This window comes from Lonchura striata, chromosome 1 (assembly GCF_046129695.1).
Source record: "Lonchura striata isolate bLonStr1 chromosome 1, bLonStr1.mat, whole genome shotgun sequence".
NCBI lineage: Eukaryota > Metazoa > Chordata > Aves > Passeriformes > Estrildidae > Lonchura > Lonchura striata.
The window spans coordinates 116,332,536-116,357,500 of record NC_134603.1 but is presented as its reverse complement, the minus strand read 5'-3'; the positions used below and the strand labels follow the sequence as shown (position 1 = coordinate 116,357,500).

General features: G+C 38.6%; 1 protein-coding gene across 12 annotated transcripts in view; it reads left to right on the top strand.

The window, feature by feature from the left end:
- Positions 1-17,965, top strand: part of RBMS3 (RNA binding motif single stranded interacting protein 3) — a 703,155-nt gene extending 685,190 nt beyond the window's left edge. For 8 of the 12 annotated variants that reach the window (XM_031503883.2, XM_031503886.2, XM_077787027.1 and 5 more), the window contains 3 exons: positions 5,247-5,327; positions 7,853-7,980; positions 11,822-17,965. In XM_031503883.2, the coding sequence (XP_031359743.1) occupies positions 5,247-5,327; positions 7,853-7,980; positions 11,822-11,828 (216 nt within the window). In that variant the 3' untranslated portion in view covers positions 11,829-17,965. Of the gene's footprint in view, positions 1-5,246; positions 5,328-7,852; positions 9,669-11,821 lie in introns of those variants that run through there. The other 4 variants (XM_077787030.1, XM_031503884.2, XM_077787031.1 and 1 more) reach the window with 1 other exon arrangement.
- Positions 17,966-24,965: the final 7,000 nt, after the last annotated feature.

Genomic DNA, 24,965 nt, shown 5'->3' with positions numbered 1-24,965 from the left:
GAGCTGAACTTTAGGGTGGTTTCTTATACATTCTGTTAATGATGGCCTTCAGAATTTAAACAGAGTGTGCAGCCAAACTCTTCTGGTGATGTAAATGAAATAGTTTGGTCTTGCAAGAGGCACTCTTTCAGGCAGTGTCTCAGCTGAAATTCAGTAGCTAATGGCTGGTGTGTTTGCTGTGTATTTCAGCTGTTAGGCAGATGCCTGACTCTGCATTAACCTGGGCCTGAGAAAAGCAGGCTAAGAGCTTATTAGGACAGATAAATAAATGGACACTACCTGTGCCACAGTCTCAATGTAAAAGCTCCTGCAAATTCCCTGCAGGTGACTCAGCTCCATCTTTAATGGGTAAATCATATTATCCTACTGCAGCATGCTCCCTCACTCTGTTGGGTACAGGCAGCTGCCTTCCTCCTGTTTTTTATTTCCTGGTGCCTGTCACCTTTATGGGTTTGGTGTTTGCTGCAGGCTTAACAGGATCCTTACTGGAGCCAGGCTGGGACACCCTGCTGTTTGCAGATCTGGAAGAAGTGATGTTGCTCTCTGAATTAAACATGATCCTTCTTGAGAGATCTCATTTTGTCCCCTCAGCCCACCTCCTCATTTGTTACCTCCTGGCATTTAACTCTTTGTAGTCACAGAGGGCAGTATCTGAAAGAACAGAAACATAAGTGTACATCAACACTCTCATTTTCTAGCTATATATTTTCCCACACATTTAAGTCATTTCAAAATGGTAAAAAACAAAAACCCCATTGGAAAACACATGAGTAGAATTCTTAATGTAGCTTATAGACTAAATTGGTACCTGATCAGTCTGAATTAAGCAGCTGGGCATCATAAAGCATGAATCATATTACAATACTGCATGTCTTCAGTGCTGAGGACATTCATTCTCTGTACTGTATGAAGAAAACAATAGTTTACAAGCAAATAAAGAGCCTGTTGCCACCAGCAATGTAGTCGTTTTCTGTAGTAGAAATTACTGGCTTTTAAAGGATCAGACTGCTGAGAAAAGCTCCCTTATAACCTCCAGATCCATCATCTCTGCCTGTAGAGTCACTATTCATTTTACTGTCAGAAATGAGCAGCTTCTACTTTTAGACCCACAAAGCCTGTACAGTTGTGGAAGAATGAACAGTGGTTTCCTCTGCCTTGCACATACCTTGCTGAATGACCGATCACATCACAGCTCAAGAATATTTAATCCCAATGGAAGCAAATGACAAAGAAAGGATGCATTTGGGTTTTTCAGATTCTCTCATTTCAGTGCCTATAATATTGATATTTAGTGGATGTAGCTGGGTGCTTCCGAGCTGAGTCTGTGAGTCATGCTGTCTCTGTTTCACACATATGTGTGGATAAAGAACTGTACTGTTAATGTGTGGTTCATTCAGGAAAAAATAAATGTCAGTGGTGACATTCTGACAAAGACGTCTCCTTTGTTTGCCATCTCCCACTTCCAAGTTACATGAGGTTCTTGAGGTAGATGGGAAGCCATGTGCAGAGTATGTACATTTACAGGAACTGTATTCCAAATCGAGCTGCATTACAACAGAGTCCCTCAGCTCAAGGATGTCCTTAGACTAGAATTTTCATCCTGGGTGGTCTTAAACTGAGTAGATATAAAATTTCAACTTTTCTTTAAATATCAGTGTAATTTCTGAATACCTTTTCCACCTCCTAGTGTGGACTCTGCTCACTTTAGCAGATACAGAGCACATTTTTTAATAGAGTATCTAGGTAAAGTGTCTGGGGGACCCAGGAAGAGACACAGATTCCAGTGGGCTCATTGTGTGCTGGATATGGAAGCTACTGAACAGCAATGTTCAGGAAACATTTTGCTAAACAACCAACGATGAATATTCATGACAAGCAATTCAACTCTTGCATTATCCAAACCCTTTGTTGAAAGTATCAACACTGACATTGTGCCTTAGCACTGTGTAATCTTTATTTATCCTGTGAGATCAGAGAATTAGGATTATGTAGTTCACAAAGGAAAGAAATACATGTGAACTTGCTTGAGCTAGTGTCAGTTATAAAAAAAATTAATCTGTCTCCTTTTTCATGGCACTGTTAGTGAACAAACTAAGCTAAAGCAGCTTCTCAGCACTACTTCCCATGGTAGAAACTGATCCAGCAGGGCAGACATCTCCGAATTCATGTGGTCTCAGCTGGGACTCCCTTGTGCTGCATGTGAGGGGACTTCAGATACTAGACAACAATTATATGTCTCTGAGAACTAAGTCATTGTTGTCCTTTATAGGTTGGTAAAAATTTTTACAGAAGACTCAGTGAAGCCTTCAGTGAGACCCTGGAGATAGAGAACCAGTTCTAACCCCCATAACATGTTTAATTGTTGACCCAATAACTCTTGCCTGAAATGGTGAGGGTATCTTTACATTCATAAAGAGGATGATATTAAATATATTTGGATATTCCACTGAAGGGCACAATATGTGTACCTGTGATACAGACCACTGCTGCTGTGTGATCCAGGGCCATTTATAAAGCACAGTATTCTGTTGCACTGAGCCTTGGCTAAATTTTCCTGGGACCAAAAACTTTGCCCCAAGTATTATGACTTCATTTGGGCTATTGGTGGAACTAATTTGGGCTAACAACATTTTTCTTTTTAATTATAGAACTCTAAATGATTTGTCAGAAAAACTGATCCACCATTAGTACAGACATTTAGACATGCAGAATGTTATATACAGGGGAAAAGTTACTCTCCTACAGTTCTCCAGAGAGTCTGCCAAGCATCTGGATAGCTTTGGTATCCAGTGCTTTAAATCATTGCTGTTTGGCTGAATTCAGTTAAAACTTCTGTAAAAAAAAAAAAAAAATTAAACCAGGAGGTGTGAGTATCTGAAAAGACTAGGGCAAGCAGGCTTTGGCCAGGGCCACCAGTGATACTCAAGTCAACAGTACAGTTTTCCCTAGAGATTGTCTGGCTGTGAAAGAAGCAACATGAAGAAGGCTGGAAAGTAAGATCAGGATCTGCCTCAAGAGATAAAAAATAATAGAGTAAGAAACTGCACAACTACTGAGAGCAGTGCTTTTACAGTCAGCAAAGACATCAGTTAACTCCCAGACAGTTTCCATTGTGCTACAGAACATAGTGCCAAAGGATTTTGCAAAAATTGAGTGATCTGAGTTAAAAAGCAGTTGAGTAATTTATTAGTTGTATATTAAGTCACATGGGTTTGTGTCTAAGGTAGGGAATGGCAGACAATTGCATCTTATAAGAGTCTGAGTGTTGATCTTTGCTAAGTTCAAGGAAGAAAACAGAGGAAGTTCAAGTTGAATAATACCACTTTAATATTTAAATTGACACTTTCAAATAAACTCTCTATATATTTCTACAAGTGAAGCTAGACTGCATGGATGTTTAGAACCCTTGCAGGTTTTTGCAGAACTCTAAGAATGCATGCTTCAGGTTAATCTTAAATATTGACACGCTTAGAACAATGCTACACAACAGATGTCTTCCCAATATGTGAGGGCACCTTTGCAAGGCAGAATGAATGGAGAGGAAGCAGCTCTGAACACCCCAGTGTAGCATTCTCATCAGCTCTTCATCTGTGAGGCAGGAGAACAGCCCAGCTGCCCAGTAGGGAGAGTTGGCCTAATGCTTTTTGGGGGGTTAGCCTTTGTAAAAAACAGTATTGAATTTAATTCTCTTCCTGAAGAAAAAGGAGAAAGAGCTGCAGAAAACCATGGCCTGATATAGGCAAACAGACACTGAGGACACTCCCGTCTCTTCGTTCAACTTTAGGAAAACACTGTGAATTTGGGGAAAAATATTGTGATGGTTCTCAACAGCATAGACTGCTCATATTGCAAGTATGCCTTCTATATCACAGATGATCCTCACTTTTTTTTTTAATAGAAAACAATTACATTTAAATACTTTTTATGTTCTTCTACTTGAAAGAATATTTCAGAATTTAGCTGTGAGATTCTTACATATGCTGTTGTTATTCCCTTAGGCATTTCTCCAGCATTGCTGCAGTCTTCACCCCACTTTGCAATTTCAAAATGCATGTTTGTGACAGGCATATCAAACCATCCAGTTAGTTTAGAATTGAGGTAGGAGAGTGCTTTAAATGCAAATTTTACTATAACAGTGGAATAAAATCTTGCAAGCACTTCCTAGCTCTGCCAGGAAGCAAAGCTATATTTAACTCATTTTAAAATTCATCAAATACATTGTGGGCTGATTCAGATCTTTGGTGTGTCTTTGAAGATAACATGTAGTGGAAGTGTCATACAGTCAGTTGGGGGATTGGGCATATTCTGAGATTCTTGTCAGTGAAGACATGTAGTTAGGGCTGGATTATAGAAAGAAAAGCGCATATAGATCTAAGGAATTAATATCAATACTTTATTTGAAAATTTCAACAATGACTGTTGCATTCAGTTCAGGATGTTTTTGAGAAGTGCTGTATATAAAGAAATCAGTGCCATAACAATGACAAAATTCACATGCATACATGAATTTAAAAAAAGATTGTCTTGTAGTACTTGGGAGAGACCATGTTTCAGAGAAGCTAATACAAATTGTTGCTATAATAATTTGCACGGGTTTCAAAATGCATAGAAAAGATCCCTGGATAGTTGGAATAAGCCATGAGAATTTATCTAAGGTATCTGTGTACAAAAGGAGAAACTCCAAATTAATCTTGCTCTTGCTTTATTTCTCCTGTCTCGGATTGCACATATCTGCAGCTTTGTATCTCCATAAACCCAACTGCTGCTGTTGATGGGGTTAAATATAGGTTGGAATAAAGCTCTCAAATTTCATGCTTCATGTTTTGTAGGTGTCATTAGATAAGGTCAATAAGACTCCAAAAGATTGTTTAGACTGCTTTGTATCTGTAACCACTTTTATATATAAATATATATATATATATACATATACTGTTATCATATCTCCACTGAGTTTTTTGTAAGTACAAATAGTAGTCTCTAAGTTTTAGAGAACAATATGCTTCTGTCAGTAAGATGTTTACTATTGCCTATATTCAGATATGACCTGAGTTTGAAGTTAAAAATTGTAATTTTTTATAGCTGGGTAAGTTCTACCATTACCTAAAGTCCTTACTTAAAAGAAATAATATGCTGTACTTTTACTTAAAGCTCTCAATGTGAAATTGAAGTAGTATCATTCTTCTAACATGGTTTTATGCATCTTAATTGTGGTTTTCTACTATTCATTTGCTTTTGATTTGTTCTAGTACATGACTGCTGCTGCACCTATGCAAGGGACCTACATTCCCCAGTACACTCCTGTGCCTCCAACAGCTGTCCCTATTGAAGTAAGTTTATCTCCATCCATTAAAGTAGAGTGAAGGGGGAACAGAACTCTTATTTATTATATTTTCTTGCACCTGTTGTTTGAAAGGGGCCTAAAAGTTCTTTATGGAGTGGTGGCTGGAAGCTTTCAGCTTTTTAAATGAGGACTGCACATCTCTTTCTCTTTTTGTTTTCTTTCTTTCCTTTTCCTTCTTTTTTCTAACCCCTCTTTTTTGTTTTTTTTTAATTATTTGCAAGGGCTCTTGTTTTGCATTTGTTGTGTTGTACAGCAGGACACGGAATAAAAACATCAGTGATTATGACTATTTTTTCCCCATGTACTTGGGAGGGAGATGGGAAGAGACAGGAAAACAAACCCGGCAGGCAGACCACGAAACCAAAAGAGATTTCAAGAAGAGAAGATTGCAGGAGGGTTTGATGCGGTCCTTAGCAAGCATAGGTAATTGCTGAAACATTTAGCCACCAGAAAAAGTGATTGAGCAATGGAAACCTTCCTCTTGTATATACAGACGTGGAGGATGCTGCACTGACTGAGTGCTTTTCATCCTTGAGGAAGGATTCGCTCCCTCCCTCCTTGGGGCTGAGTCATGCTGATGACAGTCTAATGAGTAAGTATTTACTCAACCCTGTAGACCACAAGCTGCTGGGAGAGCGTCAGCTTGGCCTCCACTTCTGTGAAGCTTCATAAGGGCAGCTGAGCACAGCGAGAGGAGGGAGCCTTGGCATCCTCTTCCCTGTGTGTTTCTCTTTGGCACTACCCTCTTTTATTAACAACTTCTGCCCTACTCTGGGGTAAGGCAAGGAGTGCCAGGGTCTCTGTACTTCTGTCTTCATCTGTGTGGACTTTGGATTTTGCGCTGTTACTACTCTGTGCTTTGAGGATGCGAGTTAGTGGTACTGCTGGCATGGCTTCACCAGCAGTCAAGTGGGTTTATCCTGTTTTCTCCTAGTTCTTTGCAATTATTCCCAGATAAGGTCCCACAGGAAAAGCTACTACCATTCTGTTGTACTGAGCTGGTTATGTTTCAGTCTTTTTTGCCTCGGTATAATTTTGCCTTAAACCTCATTTGTTTGCAAATGCACTGTGAGTGCCTCTTTTCAATTGCATTCTTAAGTCTAAATCAGGCAGATAAAAATCTGAATTAAAAGGAGATGGTGGGATAGAGAGTGGTTCATGTCATGGGGTTGGCTGCACACTATGCTGACCTGTCCAAACGAGAATTAAGGTTAATTTAAATTACTTGTCAAGACCTCCTCCCCATCACTCGCTAGTATATTCATGCCTTCTGAAGTAATTCAGTATCATAATTATCTACTATCATAATCAAAATATTATCTGAAATCTATAGCCTGTTTTGCTCTTATACAGTGATGATGATTATTGTTAATGTTTATCTGTATTCATGTAGCATCATGAACCAGGACCCTACCATGCTGGATGCTCCACAAGCAGAGACCAAAAAATACAGTCTCTGCCCCAGAGAGCTTACAATCTCAAGATGAGATGGACAAAAGGAGAAGGATAAAGACAAGGAAGTAGACAGAAAAAGATAATACTGGCAGTCTGCTAAGCAATAGATACAAAGAATTTTTGAAAAATGAAACTGATATTTTAACGGATGTTTTAAAATAAACTACCTGTTGTTTACACAGGGCTCAAATAAAAACAAAGCAAGTGCTTTGTGCTCCCTCTTCTGGCTCTGTTGTGTGCAATAGAGTAATAAAGCATGTTCCCTGAAGATACTTGCTATTCATGAGACCAACACACCAAGCAAGAGAGTAGAGAAAAGAAAATGTATCCTGCTTTGAAAGCATTCAAAGACTTAAACCAAGTTCAGACCGTCTAAATAGGATAAGAAATTTTGAATAATGTTACATTCATGAATATAATATTTTATATGTTTACTTATCTACATTTTGCAAACATATAAATAAAACTTCATTGGAGGTTTGATTTAACAGATTAAAGTCTTTAGTGTAAGGAAAATTTACTTTTAAAGGGAACATGCATAGAGAAAGTGTGTAGAAGAGGGCAGCATTCTTTTAAGGTGACTCAAATTCTTTTGGATGTGTAGTAAAGTGGAAAGTGGTGGGCATAGATTCTGCCTTTATTGCTTTTTAAATCAAACAAAATAAATGTGAACTCACTGTGGATTTGGGATAGGTAAGCAAAAATTAGAAGAGGCATATATACATTGTGAAAGAGCCAAGAAGTAAAACCCAGAATCCACCAAAATCAAATTTGCCTCTAGCTTTGAATGGGCAGGGAACTGCCCTCAAAGTGGAAGGTATCTGTCACTGCAACCTGTGAGAGCAAAGTACTACTGGTAGGCTGAGAAATCTTCTTGTTGCTGAATTAGCTTTCTAAAACTGATGGAGTTTGTTGTGTTAGCATGTGGTTCTGCTACCTCAAACTCTTGATCTCTAGAGAAATGCGTGAACGGTGAGCTGGTGCTGAGCACTTGTACGTAATTCACTGCCATGAGCGAAATTGGTAAATTTTTCATGTTCTCATTTGATTTCCTAGGGTGTTGTTGCTGATACTTCTCCACAGACAGTAGCATCTTCATCACAGGAAGCCAGTGGTCAACAGCAACAGATGACAGTGGAAACATCCAGTGAACATGCGCCTGCATATTCTTACCAACAGTCTAAGTAAGTAGGCATAGGCTTTGGAGTCAGAAAGGTTTGCTTGTTGATTATAGCAGGACAAATTTGACTTCTTCTTTCAGAAATATGAATTCTGAATAGCTTCGTTAAGTTCTGATGAATTCTGGATATATAGCACTGTAATTAGCAAAAGGTTTTGGCTGACGGCCTCAATTTGGCAAAATGTCCTTGAGCTCCTGCCCACAGTGATATGCTCTCTAACTGTCTGCTGCTTTTCTGGACACAGAACGATCTGAACAACTGTCTTAACAATCATCATGCTGGGCTAAAGCAGCATCTGGCATCAGAGGTTAAAAAGGGCTTAAAATTTGCAGTGGTGAAAATATTGGCACAGCGCACACTGGCACATGTAAAGGTTTCTTTCTGAAAGTGTAGTTAATGAAACAGTATAAATTACCCCAAGTTGGTATTTGTGATTGTGGAAAACTGCCATGCAGATACAGAATAGGCAGAACCTGGAAATGGAAGAAGAGGGATACAAAGAAGGTGGGTAGAAGTGCTGTTCAGTCTGTCTCCATTCTTCTGCTCCCTTTGTTTGCTTCCCTTGGAATACCTTGTAAGGTTCAAAATTTAAAAAATGACAGCTGTATTTAGAACTTCTAAAGAGTCCCTTCATCTTCAGAATAATCTCTTCAAACACAATGTCTCTTTGCTATAATGAAAATCTTCACAAAGGGAAGGTTACATATTGACAGGATACTCACTGGGACTGATAAATATTGGACAAATTCTAGGAAGGAGCACAAATGCAGTCTTTCATTAATACATGTATATTGAACACCAGCATCACATTGAGAATAGAATTATACATGTTTTATCTTTGGGAAGGAAGGAGAGAAATAGCCAGACAAGAAATATGATAGATATGTCAGTCAATGCATCATGACTCTGTACTTAAAGAGGCATTAGATACGAGCTGGTATAGAAAAGATTAGAATTATAACAATTTGTCAATTGCTTTACTTCATTTTTGACCTCTGGAAGTGAAAGATGCATTTGTTTGTCTACCATATGAGTATCAAATGGCTTCAGATTTATGTGGTCTTGACCACCTTAAGACAGAAGATTGTTTTTTGTCATGCTTATATCTGTCTGTATGTACCTATTGCAAAAACAATCAATCACAAGCTACGCAATTGGAGACACAGACTATGTATGCTTATCCTTTCTAGCTGCCAGTCTCTCTAGCACCTATAAATAAATGATTGCAAAATACTTACAGAATATAAAAGGCAAAGAGAAATATGTACCATCCTTGACTTGTTTTAATGAGTGTGTTCTGTAGAATTTGGATCTGATGATTTCTGTGTCTCAGTTCCCTTTCTCTTACATCTCAAAGAAAAAGGATTTAGGTCTAGAAGACCTTATAAGGACTTAGGTCTAGAAGCCCTCATAAGGTAGCAGTGAGCTGCAGATTCTGGCATATTTCCAGCAAAGGAGAAAACAACATTGCGATTCTTTATTGAAATGGATGCTGTGTTTCTTGCTCATGCGGTGAATTCCCTGAAAATGAGATCCCTCATCTTTCCTTGTCAGCTACAGCCTTTTTGCAGTGATGAATATACTTGTAATGGCACTGGCATTTATATTCAGAGGACTTTCTTTCTTTTTTAATCAGACAGGCAGATCCACCACAGATTTTTTTATTATGCTTATTTCAGTATTTTTTTAATCTGAAATTGGCCCTCTATTTATATCTGCCAGTTGCAGGCAGAAATGCAGTGTGGGAAGCTCTAGAAACAAACCAAAATATACACAATCTCTGTCTTTAAAAAACAACTTCTGACAAAATATCCCAGTAACTGTTCATATAAAACCAAGTGAATTTTTTTTATAATGAAAATATAATTTTGTTACTCTGCTTTTCAAAGGGCACATTTATTAATAGCAGACTTCATGCCAGATATAAAACAGGGATTGTCAGCATGAGAAAGTAATTAACATGACTGGACAATGATTTTGTCAGATATAGGCAAAGGAACAGGCAGACTATGTAAAATTATTTCATGGAAGCTGATCAGTCAGGAGAAAAGTTATAATGGTATATTTCCTTACATTTATTTTCTTTGCAACAATCATGAAATTGCAGGCAACGAAGGAGAGAAAATGTACTAAGAATGAACTGGGTGGTATAAGGACTCTGTACTCTCTTTGTAAGTAAAATTAAACCATGAAACTTGGAATTGAAGTTCCACTTTCTAATCAGCATACATATTCTTTTATTTAATATGCTGAATTCTGTACTTGAGGATCCTACCCACAGAGTTCAGAATTGGTAACTTCATGGCAAAAACCTGGCTACATATTGTGTAGATAAAAAAAGCCCTTGATTCTGAGCACAGGAATCTACTTTATGAGGAAACCACCTTAATTATTTTAGACCCTACTCCCCTTTTTCCTTGTAAATATTTAATTTTGCACATAAAAGCATGAACACTATGAGGCGGAGATCAACGGATATCCTTGCCCCCAAAAAGTGTACTCTCTTACCTCCAAGCAAAACTCTGCTCCACAACATACTCTGATTTTAAATGTGGAAAGAATTATGTTTTTCTGGAGCCTTTTGTAGGCAAACTCAATGCCAGGTTAGATTAGAGGGCATGTGCTGTGACCCAGTGGTGAAATTGGTCTTTTGCACATATGGCAGCCACTCAACCCATAGGGGCAGTAAAATCTCAGGAGGTGAGCTTCCAACTTGAGTAGTCCTACCAGAAAGTATGCATAGAAAACCAGAAGAAAATAGTTAATTGTTGCATTCCACATAAATCTGTTCTTAACTTCCAAAATATTAACTTTCAGGTGTCATGCAATGAAAGAACCCTTTGGCAAACTTAATATTTAAAATTGTAATTCTGTGTTTACACTCCCAGATAAAAAGTTCTGTGGCAAATGTTAGGTCATCAACATTGTTCACAATTTAACTCCTAATTTTAATTTTTTTTTTTTTTAACTAGTCAAGGCAAATGTATTAATGTTTGCAAAAGAAAAGATGCTGGATTTTCATGTGTTGAATTTTGGTCAGGAAAGGATTTTTTCCATGTAAACTTTAAAGACTGTGAGAAAAGCAAAAACTGATCCTTACAGATAGCCCTAGACACAGAATAGAATTTTTATGTAGGTTCTGGGTCTCTCTTAAAGATCTCATACAGTCATAAGCTAGATGTGACATATCTTTAAGTGACACGAAGCATCAAAAACACAAAAGGAGAGGTATCTTCTGTAGGAAAAAAGTTGCTAATTTTCCTTATTCTCTATGCTAAATTTAGAAAGATATGATGCTATATGATAAAAATATATATTTTTCTAATTAATATTGCTTTGAAGGTTTCTGCTAAGTTAGCCTTAACTGGCTCATTAAGCAGACTGCTCACAGTGTAATTGTTCTTGCCATCAGAAAATGTGTTCTTCCTAGCAAATTGGTTGTATCCTTTTTTTGTAATTTTATCTTTAATTTTTTTATTAATATCCAAAATAAATAGTGGCAATTATTGTTATGAAAATATTCATCCTCTTATTGAATCACCTGTGAAAGATTTACACAGTGTTAAACCATGTATTCATCCCATTTCAGTGTAGTTAGACTGCCTATTAATGCCTAGCATTCAAAGTGTAAATTCATCTGCTTAGGATGTGTTAATGTCCCCAAAGTAGGAGCTCCCTATTTTTGCCTAACTATTTTCAGCTTAGTGGTGGTATCATATTTAAACAGCTGCAAAGTTAGTTTAGCTTGGATAACTTTTAAAGGGAATTGGGTGGAAAAAAGGAGAGGAGGCTATTTCAAAGTTGTTTTGACTTAATGACCACTTTAATTCAATTGTTTTTACAGACAATAAACAGGACTGAAGAATGTCGGTCTGAAATCTTTGCCTTGAATGGAGAAACTTCACTGAACAAGAAGTTGGCTTCCAGTTTGCACAGGCGTCAAATGAATGCTTTTTTTTTTCTACCTTTCCCAACGAAAACAAAACAGTGTTTTTATGTGCTGTGCAAATGGTTCCGTCATGTAGTCTGACAATTTTATTTTTGCTAATTTTTTTTTCAACTAAAGGAAAAACCCAGAGGAAAGATGCTGGGTTGACGTTTCATCTGGACAAACATTTGAATTCAGAATTTACCTGGAGGTGTAGCTAGATTTTTTTTTTTTTTAACAGAAAAACTGATGATGTCAAGAGGGAGCAAGTTGTGATGAAAACCAATTGTCTTCCTCAATAATTAAGCTACTCTTTTTCTCTCATTTTCTTTTTCTTCTTGTTTTAATCTAGAGTATTTTTTGGTTTTTTTGGTTTTTTGGTTTTTTTTTAAAGAAATGTTTAGGTAAGGTTTATCTTGAATCTTAATTGCCTTAATTTTAAGGACGTCAAAGGCTCTCAAGGCAAGCTGTCAACGTCTTGTTAGAAAACCCGAGAATGAATTGAAACTGCTCACACCGGTGCTGGTGCAGAAGTTTAATAGACTGAGTTTTTGGGGTGAACAAAAAATAAACTGTACAGTTTAAAAGAAAATGATTTTCTTCTTTTGAAGAAAAGCTGATGATAAAGGAACTGTGGCAACTGAAAGGATTGGAAAAATGCTGGGACTTTTATGAACTTTGTCTTAAGTGTTGACAGAAAAAAAATCTAGAAGGCTAAAGCATTTTACAGTAAAGTTATTGAATTGAGAAAAAAACTTGCTGCATTATAGAGAATGCAGGGGTTTTTTCTTGCAGAATGCAGATTTTTTTATTTACAAAGCGTGATCGCTAGCAAAAGCATTAGTGCTTTTTATCTGCAGTCTTTTTTATGAGCTTTAAGAAGTTTTTAGTCTGCTTTGCTTGTCACATTGCAAAAACCTAGCTTAAGAGCATTAAAAAAACTTAAGTAGATAGGAGCTTATGGTCAAAAAAAGTGCAAAAAAAGCAATAGATAGAAGAAATTGTTGACAATTTCTGTAGTCTTTCCTAGTTGTGAACAAATGCAGCCTATGGATGGCCTATTTTATACCAAAGATGAAGTGACACCCTAACGCAGTCCAGAAGATAGAGGGTTTTTTTTTCTTTTTTTTATCTTTATTTGACCTACATGGCCGGACCAGTTCTTACTTTCTTGTTTGTTTAAACTATCTTCCACTGGTGTTTTACATACTGCATATGTTTATAGTGGAAATTTCAGAATAGTTGGTATCAGAAGCTGTCCAGGTTTTTGATGATGTGCTTTGGAGAACATTCCAAAGCAAGGGGGATTGGGTTACCAACTAATCTGTCCAGGCAGGCTTTAATTTTGGGGAGTTTTTCTCTTTAATTACCTGATCTTTGGTATTTCTACTGATACAACAGTCTTCCTTCTGAATTCTAACATACCAATTCATTTCTTCACCTCAGTCTTTGTCATCGTCCAGCATGCATAGCCACCTTAATTGTGCATTTATTTCTCTGTGTTGCATTTGGGTTGCCAGGTAGATATAAGAGAAAGCAAACTTGATATTTGTTCTCATTTTAGCTTTCCCATACAAGCAGAAATTTTGAAAATTATGTCGTATTGTCATGCAGGCAGGAAGTTAAAAATTATTCTTCTCTGCTATGATTTCTGTTGTCTTAATATGTTGGCTGACAATCACTAATTAGTATGATCAGACAAAAAAAAAAAAGAAAAAAAAAAGAAAACCACTAAATTTAATCCACAAAAACCTGTTTTAGGAATGACAGTGATTTTCCATACAGAAATATTGATTATGGCCCTTACTTCTTCCAGTCAAATGAAAAAGGTGAGAAGGAAGTCAAAAGATGATTTTTTTCCTTAAGGAGGCAGAAGTGAAGCAGCATTTCCATATATACATACATACACACATATCTATGTGTAAATATTAAACCAAACATTTTTAAACTTTACTCCATCCAGAAGAGAGGGGAATGCTCATCACATTTACTGTGGTGGATTAGAGACAGGGTATCCATTAAAAATAAGGAAAATTAAAACATATGTATTGGATCAATCTGATTTAGCTGCCCCATCTTAAAAAGAGGTCTGTGTTTCCCTAACCTAACTTTTTTGGGGAAAAGAACACAATTATTTTTTTAAATCGATAAAACAAGATCGTATTTTTTAACATAATGGGAGGGGGGAGGGGATTTCTCAAGTAAATGCTGCTAGGTATGCAACATAGAAAAGAGAGAAATGGGAGTTCACATGGTTCTTCCCCAGAGGAAGAGGGCCTGATTTTCAGAAGTGATAAAACTTCTGCTTTCTCCAGAGTAGTTGTTGGTATTCAACACTTCTGAAAACCAGATGATGCCAAAGTTAAAGAACAACATCATCCACAGCATGTTTTCAACTCAGAAGAAAACCCCAAACCTCTCTTTCTGTTTTATGTGCTGTCTCATTACTTGTTGCATTTTGAGAGGGGCACTTGAATTTTGTCCTTGGATAAAGGTTCCCTCTTTCTTTAGAGGGCATATGAGGGAAAAAAATCAATCTAGCCTTATTTTCTTCCTTTCTACGCATACTCTATTTCTGTGTCTCTCTGACTTATTTGTACAAATCGAGATAACCCCAGGCACAAGTCAGTTAAATATGAAATAAAGACATTTGTTTCTGTGTTAGTTCTAATGTGACACACAAAAAGTCTCATTTACTACCAACAATGAGGCTACAAGGTAGCTACCATGTGGCTGATGAATATGCTGAGGTACCTTCTTGTTTCTATTCAGAACTCTGCTGCTTTATTTATACATTCAGAAACATTTTTCTTATTTTTTTCAGCAAAGTTAAACAATCTCAGTGTTTTTTATTAAGCCAGGCAGGCAACATGATATCACAGTGCCTGTCACTTTAAAGTGTTTCAAGTGCATCCTGTATTAGAATTGTTCCCTTTCTTTTTCATGCTATAATGTTCAATAGTGTATGAAACAAAAAGAAACAAAGCAAAGAAGTAGAGGAAGAAGAAGAGGAAAGAAAATGGACCCCTTAAATACAATTCATCATCTTACTGATTCCAAAAAAAACAGTGAACTGGTACTTGAAATCTATGAATTGTAAACACTGTGAGCCTTGATTATAAACAGTCATAGATCATAAGGTAAGAAAAAAGCTTATTTGGAACTTAAAAAATGCTCTGAAAGTCGTAACTCATATTTAAAAGTTAAAAATTATATAGTAGTGAACAGTGAAATAGCAGCACACTTGCTGCATGGGTGTTGTCATTTGGTGGCCTCTGAAATCTTAAACTGGTTTTCTTTGTGTTTGTTCTGGCTAATATGGTTTTTTTGAGGGTTTTTAGTTATGCTCTGTTTAGTTTCTGGTTTCTTTTTTTTTTTTTTTTTTTTTTAAGACCTGAATTTGTAAAGTCAACATCTTTGTCTGTCTTGCCAAATTAGCTTTAAATATCAGGAGAGTTCCTGAAACACTGCAGAAGCAACTCTAGATGTCTAAGGCAATGGTGCCTGGCCCAGAGGTCTAGAAGTAATATCAAATCCATAAGCTGTACTGCGTACCGACTTTCCATCACACCTGAATTCTTGTAAATAATCAAATCTGGATGTTCAGGTTTGGTAATTTTTTTTTTTTTTAATCTTAAAAGATAAATACAAAAGGGGTGTCAGAAAACTATGAATTATGGCTAGAAAATTCTGAGTACCTGGGCTTGTCACTTAACACTGAGGAAAAAAAAATACAGTGGAACTGAAGAGAGTATTATATTTGCAGGTGCTGACCCAAGTGTAGATCAGGGCACTGAAAAAATCTCACTGTTCCTGCTGAGATTGCAGAGGGACTCTTCTTCCTATCTGGCTCTACTGCTGGTTTTGTAAGCACTTTTCACCTGTGACAGTCAGGCCTCAAGTTGTGAATGTCCTCTTATTGCCTTCTGGTGAAACAGACTCTTGAAATGTCCTTAGCCTGTGCTTACTTGTGTAGTTCTGTTTACCAAGAGACTGCCTTGGTTGTGTTGGTCAAGAAATCCACTGTAATACAGAATGAGGCATACCTGAGAGCAATTGCATCACATTGTATCATCTTCTGCTATGGATGCATGCCCAAACATGGAAGATAAAGGCTGGTCATTAGAGAAGTGAGGGCTTAAACTTTCAATGGGCAATCAGACTGTAGCATTCGAATGGATTTTTACTCAAGTAAAAATCAAATGAAGGGTATTATTTATGTATGTATGTGTACCAAAACTCAGCAAATTTGAGGAAGCCTGCATTGTAATAAAGTTTATTTTTAATATGTCATAGTATTTGGATCTATATTATGTTGTTTATGGTACTGAAGATTGAGATTGATCCTAAGTGTTTAAAAAATTGCCATGCTTCATGGTTTTAAGCTTGATGGTGCTCCTCATGCCACTTCATTTTAATGCTGAGGTTGACATGAGCAAAACAGGTTTAGGCAGACTCACTTAACTCCACCTACAGCAAGAGTCATGCTAAAAAGTGATAATGTGCTTACAGTAATGAATCAATCCATTTTTAGTGATGAGACCAAATGTGGTAGTTGAAGATAGTAATGTTTGATACACGCGTGGTCAACATTTCCTTTCAAAACTTTATTTAACATGAAATTGGTCTGGATATAAAACAAGTGCCCTAGAGTAAGGGAATTTCCTGGTCTTTCTCAGTAGCCCACATGAACCTAGTAAACAGTCATGGTGTGATGGAAATGCAAAACAGGAAACAATGAAACTGCTGACATTTGGTGCATTAGTCTTTTCAGTTTAATGACAATTGACACTAGTAATGAGGATTCCTTTTATTTCCAATATGCACACACACAGTCATGCACGCACACTTTCTCAGAAGGAGGGCTGAGTGAGCAGCAGACTTCTCCTCCCCTTCAGTTGAGCAGATTTCTAGAATCTCAGCAAACAGCAAAGATGCAGAGTAAGGAGTGTTATTTTCCTCTCAAAAAGAGCACCAACTTTTTCTATCTTGCTCCTGTCATCCAAATAGGCTAGAGCTCTGTATGTACCACAGAGATTTATTCACCTTTGTGCCTCAAAGCAGGCAGAAGAGACCCTTTCTTCTCCCCTTTATTAACATGCTCTTTGTTAAAATTGAACAGAAAATTATGAGAGTAAAGCAGTAAAAGAAATTAATCCCAGCACTGGTTCAGGTTTCCATGATAAGAAAAAATCCTTGTGTTTATTGAAATTGTTCAGTTCAACTGTTAATTCCCCAACAGTGACAGCTGAGTTCTTTCACCCTAATAAAAATGTGTAATGAAGTGGAAAATGTCAGCCCTTGACAGGTTCACAAATCCATTTTTCCTTGTAGGTCCAAAGCCTGCAAGGTGTAAGCACCTTCCAAGATCTGGATCTGTTGTCCTTAAAAGAGTATCTGCCCAATGTTAATTTTCTGCCTTTAAGTGTCTTTCTCTTGGATAATAATTTTATGAATTTGGTGAAATTTACAGTCAGTTATATTTTTAAAAGCCCAAAAATACAGCCTAAAGAAGAGAACATGATGTTTATGTAATTGAAGTATTATTAAATATGATGTATTCCAGAGTGGAAAAAAATTCTACTATCTTTTTGAGGCAAAACAATTTTATGTAAAACCAGGAAGTGTACAGAATTCATTTAGGAATTTTTAATTGTTTTCCTTTTTAAAGGAGAATTAATAGATTCTATCTGTAAGAAAAATCAAAGCAGCTTTGAAAGCAGATGAACTTCCTATCAAGAAAACATGCATCACAAAAATGGGTCAGAGGTTCTTTACAGCCCTTACAGACTTCACTGCAGCCAAAATGTAGAATAGAGAACCTCTGAGATACATTAAATTATGAATTTTATTTATATGGGCATCTGTGTGCTGATGTCTCAGAATGTCTCTGAAAGATCTGTACTGCTATGAATTTTTTTTATGTTTTCCATTTGTAACACAGTCCTAAATAGCTGCCATTTTCCCACTCCTGGGGCTTTCTGTAGATCAGTGGATGTTAGGTTTAAACTTCTGTTTTCTTTGATGAAGCTTTCAATAAAAAAATAAAGAAAGAAAAGAGCTGGGTGACTCTGTGTTCTTGTGGCACCTTTCTGGAGAGGCTTCCCAAGGCTGTGACTCTTATGGCTGAGCACAGAGGGAGCAGAAAGGCTTTGCAGCAAGGTCTGCCTCCTCTGCATCTTCACCAAACGGAAGGGAGGAATCAGAGAGACAGGACAGTTCTGCAGCTCTGCCAGCAGCACAGCCACCCGCTTGCTAGGAGGTGAAATGCAGGAGGAAGTGTTCCTCACACCGACTGAACGTACACATCTGGTGGGTATCTGCTGTCCAGGCTCTCAGCTGTGCACCTGCTAGAAGAACATTGCCTCTGCTTCTGAGGTTTATTTTAAAGAGTGACTTCAGGGCAGAAGTTGCCACATGGAAGACAGAAAATCTTTATTTGTGGAATAAGTACAGCCTAAGCAGTGGTAGAGTGAGCCATACTTCATCTTGAAAGGAAAGTGGAAAGTAAATTGCCTCCTCAGCCATATCTCACAGGGAACAAGGTATTTGCTGCATTCCCCATGGCTGCTTCACTCAGCAGCTCTCTTGTTGCCATGTACATTTCTTCCTACCAGGCGGTTTCTGTGGCAAAGGTGAGGATGGGGTGGAAGGGTCCAGCTCCAGTCTCCTCCCCAGCCAAACAAAGTGGCTTTGTTTACAGGCTGGGAGTCACTGAGAACTCCTTTTTACCTACCAGGAGTGTGCCTCTCTCCTTCAGCCCTATCCATGTTTTGTGCAATTGCCTGCACATTTTCTTTTCACTTTGTTTTGGCCATTCACACATCAATGAGCTTCTAACTCCCTTCAGCTTAATCAGAAAAGAATAAAGAAATCCTTAGAAGACAGAGGGATGAGATGACTAAGCAGGTGAGAGGGGTTTTTTTCAAGTGCACCTGTGCTGAAATGTGCATTGCTTCTGGCCATGATGATGGTGAGAAAAGGAGGAAGGCAGAAGGCTAAAGCTGCAGCCTGCCTGGAACTCTGAGTGGTGGCTGAGGAGGCTGGGGAGATCAGCAGAAAGTGGGACACTGTGTTCCACTAACACAGATGGTGCAAAGGTGGTTTATCGCTGATGTTCTGGTATCAGGTTCATCTTTGTCACTGCCAGAATTGCTCCACTTCCAAGATCATTCCACTTCAAGCTCCACTAAAATGAAATTGCTAACAACTGTGACATTAGTGGTTTTGGTTTTATTGTCTGTCAGTTGGCCCTCTGTGTGCGTATGGAACCAGTCCAAGGGGGGTTTGCATCAGCTTCCACAAAAGTTCAGGTAAGAAGGCTTTATCTTCTCATCTTCTTGGCCCCACTGTCAGTATCCAAAGAAAAAAAAAGAAAGGTTAATTGGCAAATTATATCATTGTATCTGTCTTAGCCTTAGAGTTAAAATAAGAAGGACAAATGGGGTTTTGTAATGTGTGAGGTGTGTTTGTTCCAGAAGGTGAAAGCCATTTTTATCAGTAGTCTGCATCTGGAATGGATGTCCATAACTTCCATGTGGAGAAAGCCATGTCCTTTGATTGTCATTCCTTGAGATTTCAAGTAGAGGGGAAGACAGAAAACAAATCAACAACTGCTATAGCATAAATTCAGGACAATTCCACAGTTAGCTGGTTTATATAAATTTTAATATTTTGGATGACCAGAGATTGCCCATTAAGACCAAGGTCTCAGAGTGCCATTAATGATCAGCAAACACAGAAGCAAAAGGTCAGGAGCAGACAGGACTGGAGCAGAAGTACTGAAAGTACAAAGCAAGCCACCTGACTGTTGACAAACTTGCTGTAGCCTTTGTCTGTGCCTCAGCTCCTTGCCCCATTCATGTTAATCTGATCTTCAGCAGAACACCGTGCACTGGGCAAAAGCCTCCATTTGGCTTAGGCAAGCACGAGCCACAGTGCTAATTAATGGCTGACAGAAGTGGTCCTGAGCCTGCAGGCAACAGGGGAGGGTTTGCCATGCTGATAACAAGTCTGCCTGGAGGGAAATGTGCTGCCCAGCACATCCAGATAGGAGGCTGCAGCTGCCCACTGCTGCACACAAGGCAGGCATGGGATGTCTCCCATCTCCGCAGATGCAGGACACAGCACATCCCTCCACTTAAGACAGGCAGGAGACAGCACATCCCTCCACTTAAACCCTCCCAGAGCCTGTCAGTTTGGGGAAACACATGCACGGTCATCAAGGTTTGTTTACCAATGTTACAATGCTCCTGAAAAAAATCCACTTTTTGGCAAGATCCTGTGAGCAAACCACTTCCTTCCTTTTCAATATGTATGTGTATAGACCTCTGCAAATGGTGTGCTCACTTTTAGAAGATTCTTTGCACTGGTACCTCACTGAACTTACTTGAAGGGGCATAAATTATAGCTAAATAATCTACTAGATATGTGCGCTGCTTTAAATGGAGGAGTTGAAAGTAGATGCAGTTAAAATGATGCAGCTATTTTTAAAAGTTGAATGGGCTTATGTTTATAGTGTGACTAGCTGAGGCCCTAGGTTCTGCTGCATGGAAATGCTGCTGAAAAATATAACTGTGTGAGAAAAAGATAGAAACCATTATTCACACCTATTATTTGATTTATTTCACCATTTTTTACCAGTCAGTACATTCTCTGTCTTCTGTAGAATTCAGCCATTGACATGCAGCCAACTGAAAATTGTGCAAGCTTCTTGAACATAATTCCTGTGGGATTGAGCTCCATGTTTTTCACTCAGAAATCATTTCCTCATTATTAACAGTTGTGCTGCATCACACGGCAGCTGACTAGGATGGTCTCTTCCTCAGGTAGAGCAAGTTCTGCCTGGTGTTAATCTTGTATTAAATACTCTTCAGTGGAGTCCATGCTTCTCTGAGCTTTCCACATATCATCTTGGTTTTTCTAGTTAGTCTTGGTGATATGCAAAGTTGCACTGCCACTTCTGAGTCTCTTTTCTGCCCCTTTTAGAGGAAGGGGCAGAAGCAGGGAAGTAGAGACATGTCCTCAGCTGATTCCAAGACACAGCAATCCTTAGCTGAAGAAAAGAAGAAGCACTGCACAGCAAACTGAGTAAGCCACCAGGAGAAGTGGAGAGGAGACCCAGTGCTCCCTTTCTCCATCTGTGCTGCAAGTTCCAGATTCTCCTCTTAGCAAGCTCTCTGACAGCCTCACTTTCTTGCTCTAAAGGTGAATCTTTGAGAGGCCCAGAAAGCTACCACAAAAAAAAAAAAAAAAAAAAAAAAAAAAAAAAAAAAAAAAAAAAATCAGTTTTGCGATGTTTCACCCCTGTTTCTCAGTTGTGGTCCTTCAGTATTATGCCCCTTGTATGCTTCTAAATGAGCAAGTAAATATTTATTACAGTAGCACACCGTGGCCTCAGTCTCCACCAGGTGCCATGTAAACACAGGACAAAAGACATATTCTGCTAGGCTTATATGGGAGGGAGGAAAAAATGATCTGTCTAATCTATTCAGTGATTCAGCTTTCTGCTAGACCCTCTGACACACCCAAGTTCAGTGGGATTTGGTGTTTCTGGTTACTTTTCACAGCAATAGCTGGCTATAACACAGAGTTCAAGGACTGCTTTCCAAAATCTGTTTCCCTTTTCACGTACTGTGAGGGCTTTGGGATATAAGCAGCTGTTTGCAGATGCTGATTTTTGGATAATATCCAATTCTCTTTTTTCTTACACAAGAAAAAATGTTCAAAAGAAACATCTACTACTGCTTAGAAAAATAGTTACCCAGTAGTTCCAGTGCCACCAAAATCATCTTGAGGTGCATGATTCACCCCTGTGCAGACCTGTATGGGGAGGATGAAATATTTCCTCAATCCAAAAAGACAGCCAGACTGACCTTTACAAGGTACTAAAGCTTTGAGCGTGCTCTGAGTAGTGATGAGTGTTGTCTGTAGCAATGACTGAGACAGGATGCTCACAGCAGGGTTGTTTCTACCACACAAGGGGACTGGTTTGTCTTTGTAGAAGAGCACCTCACCTGAACATAACTTTAATGTCTGGTGCAGTGAACTGGCCATAAAACTTCTTTTGTCTTTTGCACTGGGACAGGGCTAGTGTTTCAAGTGTTTTCTGAAAATGACACTTTTTCCTTGCTTTCCCTTTGAAAATGACCCTTTCCATGCTCACAGCGTGCTGGGAACTGTGTCTGTACTTCCAGTGAGGTTGATGCCTTGTCAAGGCTGACCTAGAACAGAGGCTAGACGGAGTTAAAGAATAAAGTAGATATTTATTAGAAGGCCTCAATGGATACACCTTGGGCAGTACAGGAGCCCAGCCAGGGCTACAGCAAAGATGAACCCAAAGTGGTCACAAAATTGATGACTTTTATAAGTTCTGGTCCATTTGCATATTGGAGTTAATTGTCCAATATAGCTTTATGTTTGTATTCTTTGTACAAGAAGTATTCCTTTTTGTTTTTCTCTCTTCAGTCCGCCGTTGTTTATGCTTTTGGGCCTGACATTTGGATCATTTGTCCTTGGTCCCAAGCTAGAAAAGTAATTGTTTTGTCTACCTACTCTGTGAAGAGAGTTTACCATCCCTTAATATGGATGTGTGTAGCTCAGAACTACACACTAAAGCAGTACAGAATCTGGAAAATGTAAAAGCTAAAACCTAAGTCATCAAGGACTCTGCCCCTGGACAAAGAAGGTTTTCTTTCACATCAAGGGCTTCCCTGGACTGCAGCAATAGTCCTTCCATTTGCCAGTCCTGCCTGTGTGAATTATGTTTATTACTGTAATATGTTTCAGCTCTTGCAGCCAGCTCCTCTTGACAGGAAGTCCTGAGAACAAGTCCTTCGTGTCTCCTCTCGACTAGAAAAAATGTGTCAGAAACTTCCTCCAGCTGTGGAGACCCAGGATCAGGGAACTGCAACAGCAAAGACCTCTGGTCTTTGGCTAAATTATAATTGGTTTTATTAGAACTTCCTGCTCCTCCCAATCCACTTCAAGCTCATTTATCTCTTCCTTCCCTATGACACATCCTGTCTGACATGCAAGCAGAGTGTAACTTTCTGAGGTGATTTCTATTACTTGCTTACACAGCACCAAACAGAAACCTTCAAAATCTATAGCTTCAACATGTTATAACCACACTGGATTCTCTGATGGGAATTCTTCCGTTATTTTTTTCCCAAAGCATATAATTCTTTATTAAACTTGGAAAGAATTCTCATTAAATAGTAGGGACTTGAGCATCAAAACTCACTATGGTAATGCGAATTGTTTACCTGAGAAAAGTAGTTAGTCTGTTGTGTAGGAGTATTAACTGTTCTAGATAATTGGACAAAATTGTGCAGAACTAAACAAACTTCCCAAAGAGAAGAGGTAGGAAAGAATCTTCCCTAGGCTTCACAGGCTAGTAAGTCCTTATCCTATTTTGCCTCTCTCCAGAAACAGCTACAAACATTTAGATATGTGACCATGGTGAGCTGCCCTGGTGAGTGAATTAACAAATAATTCTGATTAATTCTGTGCACAGATTAAAGGGAAAGAACTGAAGCAACATGGATGGCTGAGGTGCACATAGGCTCTGAGGGAACAAGGAAACTTCAATGTTAAATGGCAAGACATCAGCATCTGGCCCAGAAAATTGTCTCCTCCTCAGTGGTGCAAGCATGCTTTCACTTTATTGGTAAAACGGGATCAGAAACACAGGATGAAACATTTTATAGCAGGATTACTTTTTCTGGTAGTGATATCTACAACCATCCGAAACTAAATTATTTACCAAAAAAAAAAAAAAAATAGGCCCCAGTCACTTTCCTTTTTCAGGTACTGTTGCCTGCTCCAACCCCAGCACACACACACAGAGATTTAACCAGCACAGCTACACCTGCCAACAGACCTTATCAGAAGTGCAGGGAGAGACGCTGAGTATTTCAGACTTGTTTCAAAAAGAGTTACAGAAGATTCACACTTGTGTGACAACTTTTTTTGCAGACTAAGGTTCTGGCCAGAGTCAAGAAAGATGTCTGCTTTCCATCCTTTGCAAAGTTCTGTTTTCCTCTGCCCTTTCATGAAGTGCCATTTAGGAAAGGCATTGTGCTGTGGATATGAATGCATGTACATGTGTATGAACAGATCCAGGATAATTTTATGTGATAAACCTTCATGGTGCATTATACTCAGTCTTCCTTAACCCAAAACCCATCCTCAGAACTCAAATGAAAAATTAAGCTACAGAGTTGACAACCTGTTTCTTTCTTTCTTCCTACAACAGTTTCAGTAGTAAAAACTACCTGGTAGCAAGGCACACGTGCAAATCATGCCTGTCCATTTGATCCACACCACTGCATGCCAGTGCCAACTTGTGTTTTTTCCACCCTCACTTTTAGAGGCTGCAGATACCATTACGTGCAACAGACACAGCAGAGATGTAGTCTGTAGAGAATAAAAAGCATGGAAGCCCATAACTCTAGACAGGTAAAATTATCTCTGTGCAGAGGTTGGGGAAAGACCTAAGCAGGGGAATCTTTTCAACCATAATGAACAACAAAAAAACCCTCTCAGTCCTCTCCCATACTTATTTAAGAAGCCTTCAATCCTTCTTTCCTTGCAATAGAATTCATTACTGCTTCTGTCTGCACAGTAGCTCCCTGCAGCACTGTCTCCACTTCCCACCCAATGCAGATCTATTCAAAATATTTGGTGTTCCTGTAAGTATTGAGCACTCAAAATGCAGAATGCCAGTAACAGCTGAGTGTGCGCTCGCGGAGCTTGGTCCAACACGGCACGATTCCATCATGGCAGCTGGCTGCTCTAGTGAAACTCTCGGGGGCCTCATGAAATTACTGACATGAAAGTAGCATTTGGAGCAAGAAACGGAACTCATTTTTCAATTGACATTAAAGAGGAAATCATTTTAGTGTCAGTTGATACTGCCCAGACACATTTTCAATAATTAAGACTCAGAAAAAGCAGTGGAAATACCTATGAGGTGTTCTAAGAATGAAGCCAGAAGTAGTGTGTGAGAAGTGCCAACTGAAGGAGTCCCTGCCCTGAACATGACATGAAATGGGAA